This window comes from Nothobranchius furzeri, chromosome 19 (genome assembly GCF_043380555.1).
Source record: "Nothobranchius furzeri strain GRZ-AD chromosome 19, NfurGRZ-RIMD1, whole genome shotgun sequence".
Lineage (NCBI taxonomy): Eukaryota > Metazoa > Chordata > Actinopteri > Cyprinodontiformes > Nothobranchiidae > Nothobranchius > Nothobranchius furzeri.
In genome coordinates, this window is record NC_091759.1 from 23,135,964 (window position 1) to 23,159,387 (window position 23,424).

Here is a 23,424-nt window from a genome sequence, read left to right on the forward strand (position 1 = left end):
TTGAGGTTCCGGTTAACCATTAAAACTAGGGCCGTAACTCGATTAAAAAATTTAATCTAATTTAATTAGAGGCTTTGTAATTAATTAATCTAAATTAATCACATATTTAGAGTCTTTATGTTTTAACTTAAACTTCTGTTTTCAACTTTAAGACACGTTGCTTGTGATTGTTTACAGAGTAGTGAGAACACGGAGCGTTCTCCCAGCGGCAGCCAGGTGCCTCTCGTTTGTCTGGCTACTTTCATAAACTACTGTTAGGACACAGAATTATTCTGTCTGGTGTTTTCAGCGCTATACAGATGTCACGTAAATGTTAAAAATATAGCTTACCGCAACTTTTGTAAAGTTTCCGGTGCCACCGGGCAGCCGCAGCAGAGACGATCTCTGAAAAATATCCGCAACACGGACTTCGTTGTTGTCTGGAAGTATTTTTTTCCCAAGTTAAGAAAAGAGGCGGACGGGTTTCCTAAATCCTGCATCAGTCCAAGCAAGGACACTTCTTTCTGTTTTTATTCCGTTTTAGTAGCCATTAGCACTGTGCATTGTTGTGTGCGTCAGTGATATTCGGTCTACGAGGAAATTGTGCAGTGACAAAGGTTCCGCCCTGTTCGAAATGCAAGCTGTCATTAAATGCGTGAATTTTTTTTAACGCGTCATTTTTTCTAATTAATTCAACATAATTAGCGCATTAAAGTCCAGGCCCTAATTAAAACCTGGCCTGTTTGAGTCAGAAGGAATAAAAATAATACAATTTTTTTATTAAATTTTACAAATAAAATAAACAAAGTTAAAAAAAAACATTTTAAAATCATCTAAAGATAAATAACAAAGAAAAATAAATCCTTTAATTCCTTTAATAGATCTTTTTTTTCCATAAACGTTTCTTATTAAATAATTTACTAAAACATACCTAAACCGTTGACGGACCTTATGTGTTCTCTCTTGTTTTCTGTTGTTTTTCTTCCATTTGACAGTTTTATTCTTTATTACTTGTGTTTCTTCCTGTCTGGTAAGTCTAAATGTCCATTCATCACAGATTCCTGATGATTTGTGTTTCACTATTAAAGTCTCATTTATAGCAGCCAAAGCAGGTTAGTAAGTGTTAAAATAACCTGAAACATGGTGGACGCTTCGCTTCGGCGCCGCAGACACTCACTCATAATTGAATGATTCATTTTAACTTCCTACACGTGTCCATTTGGCTTCAGCAGAACTAAAATAATCTAGATGTATTCACTAAATCTGACTTTCTCCGTCATGTTGGGCGAAATGAAACATTTTCCTTTCAGTTTTTTGAGTAAACATTAAAAACCCAGTCTGGACCCGTCGCTCACCGATAGCGGAGCGAACAGGAGGTGCAGAGCAGCATGGCGTGGATTCTGGCTGCTTTACAGAAGGAAGCGAGCAAAGCCTCCCAGCTGCTGCAGCTCCTGGCTCCGAGCGCAGGTATACTGGGAAATACCTGCAGGAACGCGGCTCCCCCTTTTGTGTGGAACCGAGTCAGCGCCAAGCCCGCTGAAACCGAAGCCGGTCCCCGGTGATGCATTTAAAGTCCCTCTAAGTCCTATTTTATCTTCTTCACTGCAGAATCCATATGAGCCAATCACATTAGAGCTTACTGAATCCACAACAGCCAATCATGTTACAGCTTATTGGATCTAAAAGCACCGACACCTCAATCGTAACCCAGCTGGGTTAGGTGTGAATACACAATCCTCCTCTGGGCCTCGGCGCCGCAGCGGCTCGTCTGATTGGCCCTTATTGGGGCGTGGCTCCAGTAGCTCTCGCTTGGCGGTGATGGATCGTCTCAAACCCAGACCAGACTAAATAAATGGAAGCCAGATCCGTGGCAGCTTATTGGATTTAGTGAAGCCAGCTATGAAACAGGACTTCAGGCGAGTGTTTAATGTGTTCGTCAGCATCATCATGGCTGCTTTAAATATGAAGAGAGGGGGTTAGAGGGCTGCAGCGCACAGAGGAGGGGGCAAAGGTCAACAGATCAGAGGTGGGTCTGACCTCGCACAGAGGAACAGGTCTCTGTTTCTGGAAAGGTGGATGGAGAATAATCCAGTAGTTTGATGACGGTTATCTGGGTGAAAATGTGAATTAGAGGTTTTAAGCTCCATGATGAAGGCGCTTCAGCCGGCCGGTGTTTCTGTTTTTTCATCATTTTATGTAACCGTAGCAGTCAGCGTGATTAAAGGTGTGTGTACAGTAGATGCTGCAGAAGCATAAAGAAACCATCCGGCTTCAGAGCTACGGGTTCTCCGTGAGTGTGCCGTATGTGTGTGGAGGCCCTAGAGGCAGGGACAGCTCGGTCATCGTTAGGCCTGGTCTAGATCGGCTAGGCCCAGTTCACATAGCCGATTTCTGACCCAATCCTCCCCTTCTGACCATCTTAATGGTGAACCCAATGAGTGGCTCCATAGATGATCTTATCAGATAATCTTACCAAGTGTGGCGTGATAAGAGCGCTCTGGTCTGCTTGGATGCACTTCGGGAGCTGTGGTGCAGCTCACCACGGAGAGATACGGCTCAAGTGAAACGTAAACAACCAACAGCGGATTAAAGTTGGTTTAACGGATGGTTTGTGTGGAAGGATAACTTGGAATCAGCATCTTAACTGTGGGAGGCACTCAGAACAACTTCAGTTACAAGAAAACGCTTTGATCAGACTCGATTGACGGGCTAACAGCTAGTACAAGTCAAGCTAAAACCAAAGTGAACTAAAATAGCCTTTAGTCTTTATCCATCATCAGCAAAAATCTGAAAATCTTCTTTAGGATTCACCAGAACCGCAGATTATGTTGGCAAATAATTCCAGAACTAAAGCTTAAGAACCCTGTAAACCTCTTCAGATGGTAGCTGTTGTAGCGTTGATAGCGGCGATTCTTCCAGAACCGGTCTGGGTCAGCATGACCGATCACAGAAACTCTCTAAATGAGCTCTAAAAATCATTCTTCTGAGGAAAGTCTGAGTTTGTTGGCACAGCGCCGGCTCACGTCCGGTCCAGATTCTGAGAGCTTCAGACGCCAACGGGTCAAACCTGAAAGAACCATAAAACTGTTGGCTCAGTTGGTCTTTGGATGGGAGGTGAACAAAGACTGAGGATCGCTTTTATGGGAAACAGTCAGTAGACAGGAACAGAAGTTTCACATGGCATCAATCATCTCAAAACGACGACTGTGGCTTCTGTTCTCAAGGGTTTAGGCGTCGTGATGGTGGAATAACGGATAAATAATGTTCCTTTTTCAGTTTTTGAACAACAAAAAGACATTTTATTAACGTTTTGCCTTTCAGACGCTCACCGTTCTCTCGTTATCTAAATTAACCTCAGGCTGAAATTAAACCAAGTGAAGATTTCCAACGGCCAGTAATGAGTTGTCAAAACATCCCACAGACGCGTGATCGCTGCAGAAAAGACCCGCGTGCTGAATATTCACGTGTGGCTATGCGTCTGACAAGGTGCAGAGAGCCGAGCAGATGTTTCCCGTAACAGCGCTCAGACACACCTGGACAGCTGCTGAGGCGGGAATTCAAAACCAACAGGATCCAAAAGCGTCTATCGGGTTTCTCGGTTTATTCTGTAAAGTAGAGAATAAAATAAACGGCATGTCCGCCCTTCACAGCAGTGACTAACACCAGGTCTACAGACAGAGGAGCGTTCGGTTTGTCAGCTCCTGAGGCTTCCATCACTTTCTGATCAGATTTCGTTGGAAAACCAGGCGATGATCCGTTTGTCCATTCTGCTGAACAAGGCTGCGTCTCCAAAGGTCACCTTAAGGTCCTGCGACAGGCGTCGCCTTCTCCAGCCGACCTAACACCAGCCCGTTGGTGAGGTGAAATCTAATTTGCTAACACATCAGTCCTAATTTAAAAAGCAGCACGCCGGCTGACCCAGAGGCAGGGGCGCGGTAACGGCTGAGTCATGGGGACGCGGTGGAGGTTGATGTCGTCGTTATCGGGCAAACATCAAGGTGAAGTTGTTCTTTTATCCATTAGTGGTTTTATGAGCAGCTAAATGTCTCATTAATGAGACGCTGTTTGCTTTGGTCTGTTTTAACTGCAGTAACACAGAAACTGGCAGTCGCCCCCTAGTGGCTGGCTCGAGTATATGTTTTAGGCCCCGCCCCTTTCACATAAATAAATAAAACATGTTTCCAGACTCAAATGTAAAAGTGTTTTGTTTCTTTCCTTGCTTGTATTTCGATCCCAATCCGTAGTTCTGATGGTGAGCAGGTGCTCTTGCAGCCCGCCCAAGGTGCCCCCCATGCACCTGAGCCCAGAACACACCTGGCAGCTCTTGGAGCTCAGAACAAGCGTGAAAATGTTTCGGAGGATTTCAACACGTTTTTCTGCCGCCGCTGCTTTCGTCTAGCCGCTTCGCTGGTCTCATGAGTGCGACACCCTTACCGGTTCTACCTGGTAAAGGTGACTAATAGGGCTGCACAATATATCGAAAACTTATCGTCATCGCGATAACAGGACGTGTGATAGGCCCATCGCAAAACACGTCAAAAACAGCGATAAATGTTTGGTTCAAACATTTCCATCCGTGTCATACATCAGCTTTTTGTAAACCAGCTCTGTTTTTTATGCGGAAGTATTATTTGACCAATCAAATGTAGTCCTTCTGATATGCGGCCAATCAGATGGGTCCGTTCACGTAATACGCCCGCCCCCTACATAGACCCTTACCCCAAAATTCCTCCGCTCCACTCCACCCCCGCTTTCCGCTGCCGCTCGCTTCCCTTGTTCGTCATGCTGGCTCAGATTAACGAACACACTTTGTGCTGAGGTTTCTGGAATCAGCGCTGCTTTCAAACGTGAACGTGAGTCCGCTCGGTGTCGTTAAGCAGCTGATAATAACCGGGCTGACTCCGACACGTGCCGGTGAACCAACCCACCGTTAGCCCCAGGCTCCGGTTAGCTTCCAGCTAAAAGGCTACAGCACTCTCCTCCCAGTCCCACCCTGCTAAAGAGGGCCTGGAAAAGTTCCCCCACACATCAAAGTGATTTTTCATTTATGAGCTTTTATAACCTTGTTAATCAGGATAGTTGATTTGCTGCTGCACATAAACTGTCAGTCAGAAGCTCAGCTAGCCGGTTATCTTAGAGGAGCTAGTTCAATTTGTTAGCTTGTTATCAGAATCATAGTTGCAGTTTCATCATCTGAGCTGCTTTTTAAGATCTAGGTAAACTTGTTCAATTTGGGGTTAAAAACAAACGTTTTCACATATTTTCCATGTAGTTTTTGCCAGTTCCTCTTCTGAAAGGTAGATGATTGTTTTTCTCTTTCCCTCAGAAAATCTTAATATTCTCCTAGTTTGGCCCAGCACAGTTCACTTCCCAATTACAGCAACAGCCTTATATCATAACCACATAAGTGGAGAAAATGTTCAGTAGCAATGAGAGAATTTGCTGTTGCATTTAAGTGATGTTAACTATTATTTAACATTTAAACTTACTTTCAGATGTTTTTTATTCAAAAACCCTGGTAAGGGATGTTTTTCTGTATTTGGAGCATCAGAAGAAGTTTTATGGTGGAGGTGATGTTTTAAAGTCACTGAGAAACTGCATGCATGCAGTTTGTTGTTTTGCTGCTAATACAGTAGCAGGTGCAGCTGCTAATGCAGTAGCGGGTGCAGCTGCTAATGCAGTAGCGGGTGCAGCTGCTAATGCAGTAGCGGGTGCAGCTGCTAATACAGTAGCAGGTGCAGCTGCTAATACAGTAGCAGGTGCAGCTGCTAATGCAGTAGCGGGTGCAGCTGCTAATGCAGTAGCGGGTGCAGCTGCTAATGCAGTAGCGGGTGCAGCTGCTAATACAGTAGCGGGTGCAGCTGCTAATGCAGTAGCGGGTGCAGCTGCTAATACAGTAGCAGGTTTGGCTGCTAATACAGTAGCGGGTGCAGCTGCTAATGCAGTAGCGGGTGCAGCTGCTAATGCAGTAGCGGGTGCAGCTGCTAATACAGTAGCGGGTGCAGCTGCTAATACAGTAGCGGGTGCAGCTGCTAATACAGTAGCAGGTGCAGCTGCTAATACAGTAGCGGGTGCAGCTGCTAATACAGTAGCGGGTGCAGCTGCTAATACAGTAGCAGGTGCAGGTGCTAATACAGTAGCAGGTTTGGCTGCTAATGCAGTAGCGGGTGCAGCTGCTAATGCAGTAGCGGGTGCAGCTGCTAATACAGTAGCGGGTGCAGCTGCTAATACAGTAGCAGGTGCAGCTGCTAATACAGTAGCGGGTGCAGCTGCTAATACAGTAGCGGGTGCAGCTGCTAATACAGTAGCAGGTGCAGGTGCTAATACAGTAGCAGGTGCAGCTGCTAATGCAGTAGCGGGTGCAGCTGCTAATACAGTAGCAGGTGCAGCCGCTAATGCAGTAGCAGGTGCAGCTGCTAATGCAGTAGCGGGTGCAGCCGCTAATGCAGTAGCGGGTGCAGCTGCTAATGCAGTAGCGGGTGCAGCCGCTAATGCAGTAGCGGGTGCAGCTGCTAATGCAGTAGCGGGTGCAGCCGCTAATGCAGTAGCGGGTGCAGCTGCTAATGCAGTAGCGGGTGCAGCCGCTAATGCAGTAGGAGGTGCAGCTGCTAATACAGTAGCGGGTGCAGCCGCTAATGCAGTAGCGGGTGCAGCTGCTAATGCAGTAGCAGGTGCAGCTGCTAATGCAGTAGCGGGTGCAGCTGCTAATACAGTAGCAGGTTTGGCTGCTAATACAGTAGCGGGTGCAGCTGCTAATACAGTAGCAGGTGCAGCTGCTAATACAGTAGCAGGTTTGGCTGCTAATACAGTAGCAGGTGCAGCTGCTAATACAGTAGCAGGTTTGGCTGCTAATACAGTAGCGGGTGCAGCTGCTAATACAGTAGCGGGTTTGGCTGCTAATACAGTAGCAGGTGCAGCTGCTAATACAGTAGCAGGTGCAGCTGCTAATACAGTAGCGGGTGCAGCTGCTAATACAGTAGCAGGTGCAGCTGCTAATACAGTAGCAGGTTTGGCTGCTAATACAGTAGCAGGTTTGGCTGCTAATACAGTAGCAGGTGCAGCTGCTAACACAGTAGCAGGTGCAGCTGCTAATACAGTAGCAGGTGCAGCTGCTAATACAGTAGCAGGTGCAGCTGCTAATACAGTAGCAGGTGCAGCTGCTAATACAGTAGCAGGTGCAGCTGCTAATACAGTAGCAGGTGCAGCTGCTAATGCAGTAGCAGGTGCAGCTGCTAATACAGTAGCAGGTTTGGCTGCTAATACAGTAGCGGGTGCAGCTGCTAATACAGTAGCGGGTTTGGCTGCTAATACAGTAGCAGGTGCAACTGCTAATACAGTAGCAGGTGCAGCTGCTAATACAGTAGCAGGTGCAGCTGCTAATACAGTAGCAGGTGCAGCTGCTAATGCAGTAGCAGGTGCAGCTGCTAATACAGTAGCAGGTGCAGCTGCTAATACAGTAGCAGGTTTGGCTGCTAATACAGTAGCAGGTTTGGCTGCTAATACAGTAGCGGGTGCAGCTGCTAATGCAGTAGCAGGTGCAGCTGCTAATACAGTAGCAGGTTTGGCTGCTAATACAGTAGCGGGTGCAGCTGCTAATACAGTAGCAGGTGCAGCTGCTAATACAGTAGCAGGTGCAGCTGCTAATACAGTAGCAGGTGCAGCTGCTAATGCAGTAGCAGGTGCAGCTGCATATTTTTGCAATAAAAATGTTATGTTGTAATGGAATTCATGCATTAGTTTTTGTTTGCTTTGAACCCAGAGCAGACGTCACACGCCAGACAACATCAACACTGCATACTTTAGTATTTGTTCATTTATCGTGAGTAGGGCTGCAACTAACGATTATTTTCATAATCGATTAATCTGTCGATTATTTTTTCGATTAATCGATTAATCGGTTTGTTATTGTTTAGCTATTTAACCTATACAAGTGATGGATGCATTTCAGTTAAGAACAAAAAAACATAAGAGAATTGTGCAGTTTAGCATTAGCTGGAAGCCTGCTCCTTCCACCATGGATAGTGGCCTCATGTCTTTTACCAGCATGTTTAGAATAGAGTTTGTAAGTGGTATGAATTGCTGGGGGGTGAGTGTCTTCTTCCCCATGTAGTTGTCCATCGTTGCTTGTTTTTTTCTGCATAAGAAACACAAATAGACTGAAATAAGTACACATATAAAATAAAGCAGCACACACACTACAACACTAAATCAATATTATATTATTTGAATTAATTAACAATATACAGTGATCATTTATTTTGAGGGTTACGTTCTACAAAATAGCCCGCAACAGGAGATATTCAGAAAAAAAGTAAAACATTTTTACTATTAAAAAGCTCTAAGTAAGAAGCTCATGAGGTTTTTACTTTGAGTCGGGAGTGTTTAAATTAGCCAGAGAAATGTGAAAAATGTTTATTTTGTGTAATACTGTTTAAGAAACATGATAAAAATGTGTTGTGAGGCGTTTTACAGCGTTAGATAGTAAAACAGCCTTTTAATAGTAAAAAATGACTTTTTCTGAATTTCTCCTGTATTTAAAAATTGAAAGTGTACAACTATGCCGCGTTATATTCACCTGGACACAGCTTGTCTGTATATTTTTCTCCGCGGAGTTGTCCTTTTTTGAATGAGGAACATAGTTATGGGTTTGTGCCGTTTTTCTCTTAACGAGAACATTCTTATAAACAGACGTGCTAAATTTGGCAAGCGCATGATACACAACACGGAGGAGATTCACGATTGCATCTAGTCAATCAGAAGTAGAACACCGTAAACTGACGCGGCAAAAAAACATGTTTAACATCCAGTATAACGAACTCAGCTAAAACACTAAGTCCAGCTTGTTTATTTTCTGTTACTTACCGGGCTGGCTCTTCCAAATGACGGCTCACTTGACCGCGGTGCTCTTCCTCTGCTGCATCAGCCCCCACATGCTTTCGTCTCAAATGTGCTCCCATACTCGTGAGGTTTTTGTCCGGGGTTTCTCTTCAGTTTTGTCGCTTCTATTTTTCTTCCGTATTTCCTCTTGTTCCGCCATCTCTCACAGCAAGATGAGCGTCAGTAACGTGATACGTCATGAAAACCGAGGGCACCCATTGGCTCATTTCTTCTTCTACGGCTCCACTGGTAGATCAGTGGCTCATTACTGCCACACACTGGCGGCAAATTTAACAGCTTGTAACCGATGTCAGATTGTGGTAAAAAATAGACTTTATGCGGTAAAATATGATTATTAAACAACTAATCGATGACTAAAAAAGTTGTTAACTATTTTAATAATCGATTATAATCGATTAAATCAATTAGTTGTTTCAGCTCTAATCGTGAGTAATATTGATATCGCAATTTTAAGCACTGTTATCGAATATCGCAGGTTTTCCTAATATCGTGCAGCCCTAGTGACTAACCAGGTTTTCTGGAACAAAGTGTAAATATTAGAGAAAAAGGGATGAAAGGTGGATCTGAGTGACTTTAATCCTGTTCTCTGAGCTGTGTGAGCAGCGCCACCCCCTCTCGCCTCCTAATGACTGTTGGAAAGCCTCGGGCCGACCCAAAGAGTCGACTCCATTTGATGCAGCGTCACGGATCCCATCAGGGATGGAGACTCCTGACTCATTTAAGCTCCCAGATCAATCAGAATCCCGTTCTGCCACTCTTACCCATTCTGCTCGGCCGCTCTCAGTCTTTTATTATCGTCTCCGTTAGATTCAGTCCTTTTGCTCCCGGCTCTCATTGATGCCTTCTGTTGTTTAGCCTCACAAAGGCTTTTTGTCAGGTTCGCCAGGGAAACCAAGTCCAGAGTGGTTTAACGCTGCATAAGTTTAACATTTTAGAGGAACTTTAATGCCCTCAGCAGTAAAGTGTTAAACTCTTAAGAACGTAGAACCCTGAGCTGAACGTAGTAATGGAGCTCTTCAGTCCTTTTATGTTTAAATTTTAAATGTTAACATTTCACGTCACTGATTCCAACCAGGAAACGGTGTCCAGTTTTCCCGACGTGTCAGTCGGGTGGAGCGAACCGTCTAAACTCAGGACTCGGCCAGACTGACAAGTCAATCACTCGATGATGAAACGAGCGCCGGAGGAGGCAGGAGGAAGCTTCAACGTGTCGCTGAAGCTGGAATCAAAGACGTGAAGCGTGACACTCGACACAAAGCCTGAGGCGAGATCTGAACCTCCGACCTCAGAAACCGGATCTTGGGCGTCTTTCCGAAGTCCAGTGCTTGGAGAGACTGAGACGAGGAAGTTACGGAACGCTGGAGAAGATGTTTTTACAGGAATCCTGAGGCTCCTCCCCCTGAACGGGATCTAAAAGTTATTTCCTGGCCCGCTTTGCCTGATGCCCTGAATCACATGTGACATCACAGAGGACCCTCCTCTCCCCAGCGTAGCTGCTACCCACGTGACCGGATTCATGGTGGTCATGGTTAAAGTTCCCTCTTTCATCCTGGGAGAAGGATTGGAAGCTCGCTAAACTTTAAGCTCCTCCTCTCCGTGTCTGCTTTGATGACATCAATTTGTAGTCGTATAAAAACAGCTGAAATAACTTTTGCCTCCGTTTGAAAACAAGCCATCAAAATGTCTTTAAAGCTCACGGGCATCATATGTGACGTCCATGGCGGATACCAAACGGGATGAGGAGATAACTTATCCATAGACTCCCATTCAGATGGGCATGACTTAGGCCGCCTTTATCACCAATAGTCAATCATCGATGCTGCTGGTTTCCACGGAGACCAAGAGTTCCTTTGGGGCAACGGCGGCACAGGAGCTTAGTGCTCGCTCGTAATCAGAAGGTCGCAGATTCGAGTCCCACTCAGTCGGTCGTTGTGTCCTTGGGCAAGACACTGAACCCCCCCTAGCCCGCTGGTGGTGGTCGGAGGAACCGGTGGCGTCTGTGTACGGCAGCGCGCCCCAGGGCAGCTGTGGCTACGGTGTAGCTCATCACCACCAGGGTGTGAATATGTAGAGCGCCTCTAGAAGGTGCTATATCAAAATCAGGCCATTTACCACTTCATAGAGAGCGATTATTAATGTCTGTGAGGGCAACAACGAGATGATGCTCATGTGTGACATCACTGACGCTGTCGTGGTTCCTGCGACGTTGCGATGGTTCCAGTCAGCAGGATGAAGAAAGACCGCCAGTGACGACCTGCTCCAGGCTGATGTCTACATCCGACCAAAGCGAAGACACGTCAGTTCCACTTTTTGGAAACTTGATATTTTGTTGCGGAGTTTAAATTGGTGCTGATGAAACCAGATGCCAGCGACCGCGTCCGTAAAACCACTTCCTGTTAGCATAAAAAACGGTACAGAAGGTCCTCAGGTCCAGAATAACACCACAGAATAAACGAATCCTCATTGTAATCTTTTACCAGCGAGCATTTCAGGCTGGATTTAGTATTTTAGCAGATAAACAAAAGAGGGAAAATTGTCTTCGGAGAGTCGGAGAATCAGACGTTTGACAAAGACTCGACAGGACCTGAGAGTCGCGTCATCCTTCAGTCGAACGTCTCGTGTGACACGCTTTCATCTCGTTGGGGCTAAGAGAATATTTTCTGTCTGTCAGACTCTGATACCTTTGGTATTTTCAAATATTCAGGTAGACCAGCCTGAGCCTGAAGGCCCGGTTTAAAACTGGACCTTAACTAAAGCCAGTCGTCATGGAGATGTCTGAAGGTGTTCCAGATTGTGTTTTTAATCTTCTCCCCACCCATCTCCCAGAGTTAGCTCATCTTTCTCACAGAGACTAAAGCTAAACGGGTCTGAGACACCACTGAGTTGTCTGTTGGCTCACCCTTTGAGTTAGGAGGCCAGAACGATTCACAAAAAGAACCCAAACGTTTATGAGTCTGGATTTATCTGACCTTTGTCTTCTTCTTCTTCTTCCTCTGGACTTCCCCAAGCTGCGATCCGTCCCCCTCCACCCTCCTTTTCCATAAGACTCCCTCGTCTTTGTCTCTCTCTGATCCTCCGTACTGTTTCCTCCCATCCAGCCAAACCCAGGAACTCGGCCAGAGTGGTGACGGTCCAGGCCGGCAGCAGATCTTTGGTGGTGGCTCAGTGCGAGGCGGCGGACGCAAAACCGGCCGCCACCATCAAGTGGCTGGCATCGGTTGGAGGGAATCATTCGACGAGCACCACGAACGGGCCGGACGGCATCGTGACGGTACGGAGCGAGTACCGGCTGGTCCCCACGGCGGCGGATAACGGCAGGGAGGTCACCTGCATGGTGGAGCAGAGGACACAGGAGCGGCCGTGGGCGCAGACGCTGAGGCTTTCTGTGGAGTGTGAGTGAAACACACACACACACACACACACACACACGAGATGGTTCTGTTTTTCTGTTTAAAGGAGCAATTTGTAAGAATTCCACTGAGAAATCATCACAGGACAGTCTAATCTCAGACTAATCCTGATGGAAGGATGGTTTTAATGTTGCTTTGTCTCCTTTCAGACGACAAAAGAGGAGCGTAGTTTTGTTTACAACCAGTGAGTTTGTGAGGTTGCCGATTCTGTACCACGCTAACGCAGCAGCGCCGGCGTTTGCAGTGAGACAACTCTGGAGCTTTTTGTCTTTCTGGTGTCGAAAGAACAGAAGCCAGTAAAGTGGAGCGACCCAAAAGCCATTTATTTTCTTCTAGAAGCTATGGTATCTTTTTGTTTAGTATCAGGTGAAGCAGATCAGAGGCCAACTTTGAGCTAACAATGCTAATGGTGACATTGAGCTAACAATGCTAATGGTGACATTGAGCTAACAATGCTAATGGTGAATTAAAACCAAACAGACGGCTCTAAAAATATCCAAAGCTACTTTTTCCAATGACCAACAACAGGATATTACAGTGAAATGTGTGTGAAGTGAATAAGTCAATAGTGGCGTTTTACGTCCTTTAATGAGTCGGTCAGAACTATAGCAGCAAGCTAACAGCAAGACGACAAACAACCACACTTCCTGTAATGCCAGAGGCATTTTACTGTAATAGGTGTAGTAAGTGCTCCCTACCGTAAAACAGCCAAAATGCTAACACCATACAACTTCCTGTGTATGACTCGTCTCTGCTCATCATCTGGAATGTTCCGGTGCTGATCCGTAATGAGCAACAGCCGTGCAACTCACGAAACGCTGGTGAGAAAGTGACTTTTTGTTTAGCAATACGGACTGCAGTACTCACGTATGACCACAGGGTGTCGAGCTTACTTCATTCTTACATATTGCACCTTTAAGTTAAGTTATGGCAAAGAAAGAGAAAGTCACAAACGAACCTGGAAGCAGACGTAAACTAGTCCTCATAAAAGTGGCGGAGGCTTCAAAACAACAAATGCAGCATTTTAATTAATTTTTATTTACTTTACTTTTAGATTTTCTGGAAACATCAAGAAAACTCTTGTAGTTGCATCTCAAAACAGTTTCAGGACTTATTTCTGTGTAATTCAAACGGGGCAGAATCCTTCGGTCGTAATTCCTTTCTTTAGGCCTCGAATCGCTGAGCAGTTTTCCCAAGGAAGTTTCCAAGATGTCTTCGAACATAAGCAAGGATGTTGCAGGAGTTGTTTCTAGAGACTACGGTGGTGGTGATGTGTTGCTGCGAGCAAATCAGAGGTGAGGCGTCCAAATACCAGGAAATAAGACTCCCAAGTCCTGCGGTTTTCTACGCCGCCCTCCTCTGGCTAACTTCTAGTCCTGAAACAGGAGCGCTAGAGCTTTTATTCCCACAAAGATCAAGTCCCAAGTCATTCATTTATACCAGAGTTTGTAAAGACGAGTGAACCCGAGGAAGCTTGGATGAAACTTTTGTAATATCTGTTAGATTTATGCCTCAGAAAACATTTCCATTAACTTCTTCCTGGTTTATCGATCCACCTTAGTTAAGTTGGAGCGTTTCCACGGTGCTGACGGCGCCTCCTCCACCTTGTGACCTCATCACCAACGTGGAGCAGGTTCTCTTTGTTCCGCCGGCTCTGTATGGTCTTCGGTTTATGGATCCAAACAGACACACAGAAACATGGACGCCCGTTAAGCTGCTGGCAGAGATAAATACGTATAAACATGATTGAACTCCTGGACCCACACAGACACACAAACTCCAAATGTTTTCCCATCAAGCTGCCAGATTATCTTTATGGGTCTGTTAGAGGCAGACTTACCAGGAATATGTGCACGAATTTACGGCTACACTCACACGTGCATGTGCACGTGCACGGAGCAGCAAATTCATGTGGAGTTTAGCTGCAGACGTGATTCACCTCTAAACGTCTCTGGAGAAGTCCGCCCACATTCCCGACGGGCGCGAGCGGAGGCTTGGGAGTTCAGGTAACTTCCCACGAATTACAGACTGGAGTTTAAAGGCCTGAGAACGTTTTCCTGGTGGGAAACGGAAAAAAGCCGAAGACTTTAATGTTATTTATGAATTTGTGTTCAGACATCATTGATCTTGATAAAAGAGCTGGTTTAGCTGTTTGGTTGTTCTGATAACAGAAGCATTAATAGGATTTATTCCTGTTTGGTGACCTGGAGATAAAAACCATAAATAGAAACAAATTCAAATAAAACCGAAGATTTTTGTCTATCGGAGATTAGGACAATCGTGTCTTTGTGTGTATTATCCTGGGAATTTGTTATTCCCCTGATTTTTATTTTTATTTATTTTTTTTTTTTTTTTTGGGAAGATGAGGTTTAAGAGTAGCCTGGCAGGTCATGCATACAAGAAAAGCAGACATGGAACGCCACAACCAAGAGGCTGGCATCGTGTACAGGGACATCTGTGCAGAGTAAGCACTGGAAACGGGTGGACTGGGACCAAAACTCGGCCCTGGCATGTTTACAAAGCGTCGGCCCTCCCCGTTGGGAGAGCGGTGGGGGTGGGGGGTGTTGCCGCCCGCGGACTCGTCTCTAGGCCGAATGTGAGGTCTAATATGGACTGGGACTGTTAAATTACAAACAGGGCCAGACCGCTGCGACCGGGAGCCCTGGCCTTCCAGATCAGCTCATTCTCCACGGGTGGAGACCAGCGGGACGTTAGCTACATGCTAACGCAGTAAAACAACTCCTACGTCATCGCTCTACCGCGTTTTTCTTTCTAAAAGTGCCTGGAAAAACTCTGTTAGCTTCGGGCTACCATGTAGCTAATGTTCTGCAGATCACCAACTGTAGAGCAGCCCACTTGGCTAAGTGGCCCACCGGGACAAAGGGGGTAATCCCCCTTAAGGTGGTTGAGAACAAGAGAGCCAAGCTCCTGTGGGACTTCCAGATCCAGCCCGACAAAACGGTGATGGAGAACCAACCGGACTTTGTGGTGGTTAGGGTTAAACAACAGAGGACCGTTGTGGTTGATGCAGCGATACCAACTGATGCAACATCAGGAAAAAGGAACACGGGAAACTAGAGAAGTTCCAGAGCCTCAAAGAAAAACACGAGGAAGCCTGGAGGGTGAAGACTTCGGTGGTGTCCATGGGCATCGGGGCAGTGACCCCCAGATGGAGGAGTGGCTAAAGCAGATCCCAGGAAAAACATCAGACATCTCAGTCCAGAAAGGAGCAGATCTAGGAACAGCAGAGATACTGCAGAACCCTCAAGCTCCCAGACCTCTGGTAGAGGACCCGAGCTTGAAGGATGAGACCAACTGGGGGGAGGGGGGGGGGGTATAGGTGTTGAAAGAACCCAGAGGTGGAAGGAGTCTATGGTTGTTTGTTAAACAGTTCCGCGCAGAGCTCGGACCAATCAGAGCCACAAACAACCGCTGTACTCATCGCTGCAGCGGTCAACGAGGCCGTCTGTAGAAGAAGAAGAAGAAGCATCTACATCCTTTCTGGTTAAAGGACCTCTATCTGCTCGCGTCTCACAGAGAAGCCCAAGTCTAAATCATCCAAAGCTGTTCCTGAGCTGATGCCATCTTTGTAGTTTCTCTTTATCACAGCTGTGGTGCTAAGCCCGCCCAACAAACGTAGAGCACTGTGATTGGCCAGGCACTTAAGCTGTGGGATAGACCAGCTGATGCTGCGATGGACCGACCTCCAGAGCCACCTCTCCCCAGTGGTGATCCAGAGCTTTGAGTCACGATTGGTAGAAGAAAGCTGGATTGACTTTCTTCTACGAGGTGGCCCAGGGTCAGGATGGAGCTGCTGCTCCTCCTCATCAACGGGAGCCAGCTGAGGAGGTTCAGGCAGTTAGCTGCTGAGGTTTAAGGTGTTTTAGGTATGTACTTCCAGGGAGGAGACCCAGGGGCCACCCCAGGACACGACTGAGGGAATCATCTTTGGTCTGGAGAGAGAAACTAAGTGGTTTAGGAAGGTAAACATCTGCTGGGTGTCCTTGGTAGGGCTGCTGCTCCTGTGATGCTGGCTACGCTACGACTAGGCTAATGGCGCTAACGATGAGAGGGGCTGACGGAGCGAGGGTTCTCATCTCTCTCTCTCCATCCTTTCTGATGTTCCTCCTGTTCCTTTGACGCTCTTCCATCTTGGCTCCATCGTTAAACATCTTCCAGTCTTCAGATCTTTGCTCTTTCATGGGAACACACGAGGCCACTGAGCCTCTCTGCTTCTCTTAACCTCCTCCTCTCATCATCTCGGCTGGAGTTAATCAAAGGAGTGAACGTTTTCATCGCCCTGCAACTGGAATACTTAGATTTTTAGCATCTTACAAACAAATGTGGAACGTTGCCGTTGTCGTTGGATGTAGCTGAGTCACCGGCTGTCGCGGTGGAGACGAGGGTCACTTTGCTTTCGCTCCACGATAGGCTGCTCCTCCTTTTGCAGCTTTACAGGAAATTCATGCAGAAACGCATCAAAACGTGCCGCTCAGGCGGGAATAGTCTGCTGGGACCTGTGGTGGCAGCACGTTGTTCCAAACAGACAAATCCACTAAACACACCACGAGGTCGCCATGGAAACATCATTCAGGGTTTAAAGCTGGACTTCCTACGGCCAAACTGTCATTTAAAGATCATTAACTGTTTTTATACGATGCTGGTTTCCTTTTCCTGAGTCTAACGAACACTTCTTACCTCCACGAGTTTTAAACGTCAACAGTTTAGACATGAAAAGACCTTTTAGTGGTTTTTCTAGCTGGACAGTAGAGAAGCACGGGAGCGGTGGTATGAACTCTGAGCTGTGACTAAAACACAAATGATTAGTTGTTAAGGCCGCTGAAACGTAAACCCAACGGTTCTCTGCCTCTGCTCAGGGACTGAAGGTACCCATCTTTGGTTCTCCGTCCTTGGCTGGAGGCTGATTATGACGGCGTGATGCTAAGCTGCGTTTTCCAGGCGTCCTCCTCCATAATCCTTTCCAGTTCCTCCGCGGGGCTTCGACTAGTTCCCAGGAAATCTAAGAAATGTCCTTTTGGATCCACCAGGAGAAATTCTTCCAGCTGGCCTTGAAAACCTTTAAAGGGTCCAGGAGGAATTCTAATCGTGCCCAAACCTCTGCTCCTTTCCGTCTGGAGGAACACGGATGTCCCTTAGAAAATCCCAGACTCCCAACCCCCTCCACCACACGAAGGGGACGTCTTTTAGTTGGTAGGTTGTTTTTTGGGTGGAGGTGACGGATCTGATGGGTGGTTTTTGTCTCTTTCAGACCCTCCGACGGTGTCCATAGAAGGCTACGACAACAACTGGTACGTCGGCCGCTCGGACGCCGTGCTGCTCTGCCTGGCCAACGCCAACCCAGCGCCCACCGCCATCACCTGGACATCGTAAGATACACACTCGTCCATCTGCATCCGGATTTCAATTATGGAATAATTACAGCTAAAATGCCTTTTTTTCATTTAATAATTTACCATAAAGTGGTTTATCAGCAGAAATATTCCTAGCAGCCCATCCTGATGGGCAGATGGCCGTGTGTGTGTGTGTGTGTGTGTGTGTGTGTGTGTGTGTGTGTGTGTGTGTGTGTGTGTGTGTGTGTGTGTGTGTGTGTGTGTGTGTGTGTGTGTGTGTGTGTGTGTGTGTGTGTGTGTGTGTGTGTGTGTGTGTGTGTGTGTGTGTGTGTGTGTGTGCGCGTGTGTGTGTGTGTGTGTGTGTGTGTGTGTGCGTGTGTGTAAGCGTGTGTGTGTGTGTGTGCGTGTGCGTGTGTGCGTGTGCGTGTGCGTGTGTGTGTGTGTGTGTGTGTGTGTGTGCGTGTGCGTGTGTGTGCGTGTGCGTGCGTGTGTGTGCATGTGTGTGTGTGTGCGTGCGTGCGCGCGCGTGCGTGCGTGTGTGTGTGCATGTGTGTGTGTGCGTGTATGTGTGCGTGTGTGTGTGTGTGTGTGTGTGTGTGCGCGTGTGCGTGCGTGTGCGTGTGTGTGTGCGTGTGCGTGCGTGTGTGTGTGTGTGCATGTGTGTGTGTGTGCGTGTGCGTGTGTGTGTGCGTGTGTGTGTGCGTGTGTGTGTGTGTGTGTGCGTGCGTGTGTGTGTGTGTGTGCGTGTGCGTGCGTGTGTGTGTGTGTGCATGTGTGTGTGTGTGCGTGTGCGTGTGTGTGTGCGTGTGTGTGTGTGTGTGCGTGCGTGTGCGTGTATGTGTGCGTGTGCGTGTGTGTGTGCGCGTGCGTGTGTGTGTGTGTGTGTGTGTGTGTGTGTTTCACAAACACAGGCCGCCTTTTTCTTGTTTTTATTATTTTTATTTGACTTTTTCTCATAAATTTAATTCATCGTTTGACTTTTTCTGTTCAGATCTCTCCGTTCTTCTCTTTCACCGCTATTCCACCCCCAGCCTCGATCTAACCCCTAATGCACTTTGACCTTTGGTAGCAGCTTGTAAGTCATCACAAAAAAAGTACGCGTGTAAAGATTTTCCACACACGCAACAATGGGAGTGTGGTGAGATAAGTCCGAAAGCTCCGCCCACTTTGGTGCTCTCAGCTCAGACGTACGACGTGACACCTGGAGCTGAGTTGTGTTTTTAACGAGTCAAAGCTCCTGCAGGAAATAATAAACAGCGTGTGACATCAGAGTCCCTCGGGCCGTGGCGGTCCCAGGTGTGTGGTTGCTATGGCGATCTGGTGCTCACCGATTTTCGTAACCATCGCTTCCCCCTCGCCTCCTCCTCCGCTGCAGGGCGTCGGGCCCTTTGCCAGACACGGTGGTGGTGGACGACAACAAGCTGATGGTGAGGAAGGTGGACGACGCCGTCAACACCACCTTCATCTGCGAGGTCAGGAACAAGCACGGGGCCAGCCGGCACCAGCTCACCACGTTTGTGATCGGTGAGTCCAAAGAGAGATGCTGATGCGCACGCGCACACACACACACACACACACACACACACACACCGGTGGAACAGTGGATAAAAACACAAACGTGACGAACACACAGGTGCAACACAGCACATTTTCTCAAACGTGCACGGCTTTTGCAGCCATGCTCGCCGCACACCGAGGCCACGAAGCCCCGTAGAGTTTGTCACCACCGGTGCACACACACACACACGTGCAGGTAGATGTTTGGATGCACATGAACGGAGCTCGTGTTCCTCCTCCACCTGCATGCACAGAGGTGTGATCCCGTTTTGACACGCGTGTTGGGATCAGCGCTGTTTCTGCAGCTGCTGGTGGACTTTCTTGGTGGAGGTGTGTGATTGGCCCCGCCCCCCGCTGCAGGGCCAAATTGCACGATAAGGACAAACATTTCTAACTTCAGATGGAAGCCACTTTTCTGAAATTGAGGTTTATTCGGCCACCAGGATGCTGTATCTCTACTGGATGTGATTAGATGAGTTGGCGAGGCGGTCCTTGTTGGATTGATTTGGCCCTGCGGCGGACACATCACCACCGCTCCCAAATTCTTCCAAAGTTGGTGTGAGCCAGTTTGCAGAGGTTTCTCTCCTTTTCTTTTATTCCAGCAACACGACTTTTTACTAACACGTCCTGAACCCTCCCCCCTTTCCCTGCATCTGTCGGGCTTTTCTGTCAAGTGAACGTGTTGCATTCCTCCAGAGTCTCCGGTAAATACGGCTGATCTTTGCACAGTTTTCCTTCAGGAATTCTCTTTCCCTCTGCCCTGTGATGCTTTTACACAAATGTCCGTGCACACACACAAGTCCAGGAACACGTACGGGATGTGCCTCCGTGCACGCCAGCAAACAGGCCGTGAAAACTCGTGCTGATTGTTCTCCGCTGTGTTTCCAGTGTTGCGCTTTATTTATAAAAACCCTGTCCTCCTTTTGTTGTTCGTTGCTTTTTTCTGAGGAATTAGTTGGAACAATCGCCACGTTGAGCTTTACAAGAAAACACGATTTAAAAATACATATCCGCTTTGGCCCAACGGCAAGGAGAAAGCTGCATTTAGATAATCCGTGGGAATTCTGAGCTGCAGATTTGAATTGTCTTTGCTGAAAACAAAGATCCTTTCTAACCAGGCTGGAAGTGTGGGAGGTTCACAAGTGGCTAAGCTGCTGCTGTTCCTCCGGAAGCAAAGCTTTGTGACTTGAAGCACCGACGAGGGTTTGCTTTCCCCTTCTAGTACAAACACAACACTTAACTCGCCTAAATCCTGTACTTTTGCGCCGTAACCCCTCCCACACATGCAAAAACCTTGGTATCGTTCCCGGATGAAGGCCAGACTTCGGGATTCCTTCTTGTCTTTGAGGAACGTGTTTTTGATCTTTCATGGAAAGTTTAGACTTAAAGGTGAGTGGACGACCGGAGCATACGGAAGCGTGTTGCTGTCCGAGCGAGGAAAAAAAGAGCAGTTTCTCAATCAATCAATCAATCAATCAATCAATCAATCAATCAATCAACTTTATTTATATAGTACTTAATCCTACAATGCATGCAACTCAACGTGCTTAACTAATTAAAAAGGCCCCACATTCCCTCCCATCCCCAGAACTTTAAAAACAGACTGGCAATAAAAAACCTTCACAACACTCATCCTAAGGCACACACACACACACACACACACACACACACACACACACACACACACACACACACACACACACACACACACACACACACACACACACACACACACACAACACTCATCCTAAGGCACACACACACACACACACACACACACGCCCCCCCTCCATGGAAAAAACACAATGGGCTGAGATCAGATGAGCCAGACCAGCTAAGATAAGGATTACGGGCTCGACACACGGGAGGCGACTTCGCCTATCCTCCATTCATTTTCAATGAGACATGCACGACAAAGCGATAATCGCGGGTCTCCAACGCGAAAAACGTGCGTGTGAAATTTTGCGCTTGTGCACGTGTCGTGCACAGGCGACCCAGCGACGCGATCCCAGAAAGTTGAAACATTTTCAACTTTTCATCGCTGTCGCTCGGACGAGGACCAATCAACGGAGGTTTCATTCACTGACCAATGAGCGGACAGGATGCTCCGTACACCTCCGAGCAAACATGGAGGAGAAGTTGATTATTATTATGTTTTATAGTAAAATCAGAAGTAAGATTTCACATAACTCTAGCAGCACCTTGTGAAACATCATATCTACCACTTTATTAACTCTGAACCGCTCAAATAACCTTAATTCCCTCCAACCTGACACAGCCAAACAAAACAACGGAAGTTACGATTTCGCCATGGAACAGAACGCGTAGACGGCTTTGCCGCTGGCCGCTGCCGCGGGTCGCCTCCCGTGTGTCAGGTAATAAAAGCGACAGCGGCAAAACCGTCTACGCGTTCTGTTCCATGGCGAAATCGTAACTTCCGTTGTTTTGTTTGGCTGTGTCAGGTTGGAGGGAATTAAGGTTATTTGAGCGGTTCAGAGTGAATAAAGCGGTAGATATGATGTTTCACAAGGTGCTGCTAGAGTTATGTGAAATCTTACTTCTGATTTTACTATAAAACATAATAATAATCAACTTCTCCTCCATGTTTGCTCGGAGGTGTACGGAGCATCCTGTCCGCTCATTGGTCAGTGAATGAAACCTCCGTTGATTGGTCGTCGTCCGAGCGACAGCGATGAAAAGTTGAAAATATTTCAACTTTCTGGGATCGCGTCGCTGGGTCGCCTGTGCACGACACGTGCACGAGCGCAAAATTTCACACGCACGTTTTTTGCTTTTCGCTAAGTAGGAGGGAGACCCGCGATTATCGCTTTGTCACGCATGTCTCATTGAAAATGAATGGAGGAGAGGCGATGTTGCCTCCCGTGTGTCGAGCCCTTGAGGAAGCGCCATCAGGGGAGTCATCCGCCCCGACAGCAGCAGATCCACAGCAGCCGAGGCACCGACTCGGGGAGCCCAGGGCAGGGAGGGCGGAGACCCCCACCTCCACCCAGGCACACCTGGAGAGCACCCAGGCCGCCACAGACGACCACCGCCCCCGGGGCAGAGGGCTCCCACAGAGGAAACACTGGAAAAAGAGGGAGAGCTCATATAAAACTGGTGACTAAATTCTGAGGGTTAAATATTGTAAGGACCAGGTCTTCTGTGGGTGATGGTGTGGTGCTTTAGAACGAAATAATCTCCAATGTGAATGTCACCATTTTACTGTCGCAACATCTCCCCATACAAGGTTTACAACAAGAACGTTTCTCGCTCTGAGGAGATATTTCTGCTTTATTCATTTCCTCGCTTTGACAGAAATATGCTTCCTTGTGTAGGGAAAAGTTGTGTTTTTCATCTCCAAAAAATGTAAATCATATAATATTCAACAATATATCATCAGAAGATTTTCCATTTTTGGCTAACTAATTATTACGCTTCCTCCTCCGTGTCATTGCTTTAGATTGCTGCACAATGGTTGATAATAGCAAGTAATGAGAGGAAATAATGAATTAAAGAAGCTCGTTAAAGCCGCTTAAACTCATCTCAGGGGCTGTGAAGACATTTAATTATTGCTGTCTAATATGGACGGAGACATTAACCAGCACTCCAAATCTCATTGTTGGAGATGTTGTGATCCCTAAATCTGTCATTTTGGGTCAGAATCTGCTCCTAGAACGTGTTCAGGTAAGTCTAGATTTCTGTCATGTGTAAAACCTGATTACACCTGAGTTATCGGGCAGAATTAGAGGCTAAAATTATAGTCTTTACCAAGATAAACCCTTCCACTGTCTGAGTAACCTAGAAAGTAAAAATATCCTCCATCAGGACTTTCCCACTGGCCTGTTTGTGAAAGCAGCCAAGCAGGAGAAGCCCCGACCCTCCAGATGGCCGGTCTGTCACCGGTGGTGAATCAAAATCACAACGGATCGGTTGTTTCACCTTTTGAAAGTTAGAACAGCATAAGGCTGAATGACTCATTCACGTCGCGTGAGTTAGTGATTAACACGCCGGCAGATAGCCACCAAACACACTGACATCACGCCCTAGTTTCATCACGGCACTAATGTGTGGAGCAACGGCATTAACCACGGAGACGCAACGGTATGAGAACATGGTGAATTAGAAAAAAATCAAAATTAGACGAGTTTTCAGTAGAATTTATTGTAACGAAGCATTTTAGCTGATTCATGCAGGATCACTAGTCATGGTTGCATTACTGTCTTACCACT

General features: G+C 47.0%; 1 protein-coding gene across 4 annotated transcripts in view; it reads left to right on the forward strand.

The window, feature by feature from the left end:
• Positions 1-23,424, forward strand: part of pvrl2l (PVR cell adhesion molecule related 2 like) — a 332,000-nt gene that overhangs the window by 154,103 nt on the left and 154,473 nt on the right. For all 4 annotated transcript variants that reach the window (XM_054745374.2, XM_054745377.2, XM_054745376.2 and 1 more), the window contains exons 4-6: positions 11,976-12,269; positions 17,557-17,674; positions 19,014-19,162. In XM_054745374.2, coding sequence (XP_054601349.1) covers positions 11,976-12,269; positions 17,557-17,674; positions 19,014-19,162 — 561 coding nt within the window. The remainder of the gene's footprint in view (positions 1-11,975; positions 12,270-17,556; positions 17,675-19,013; positions 19,163-23,424) is intronic.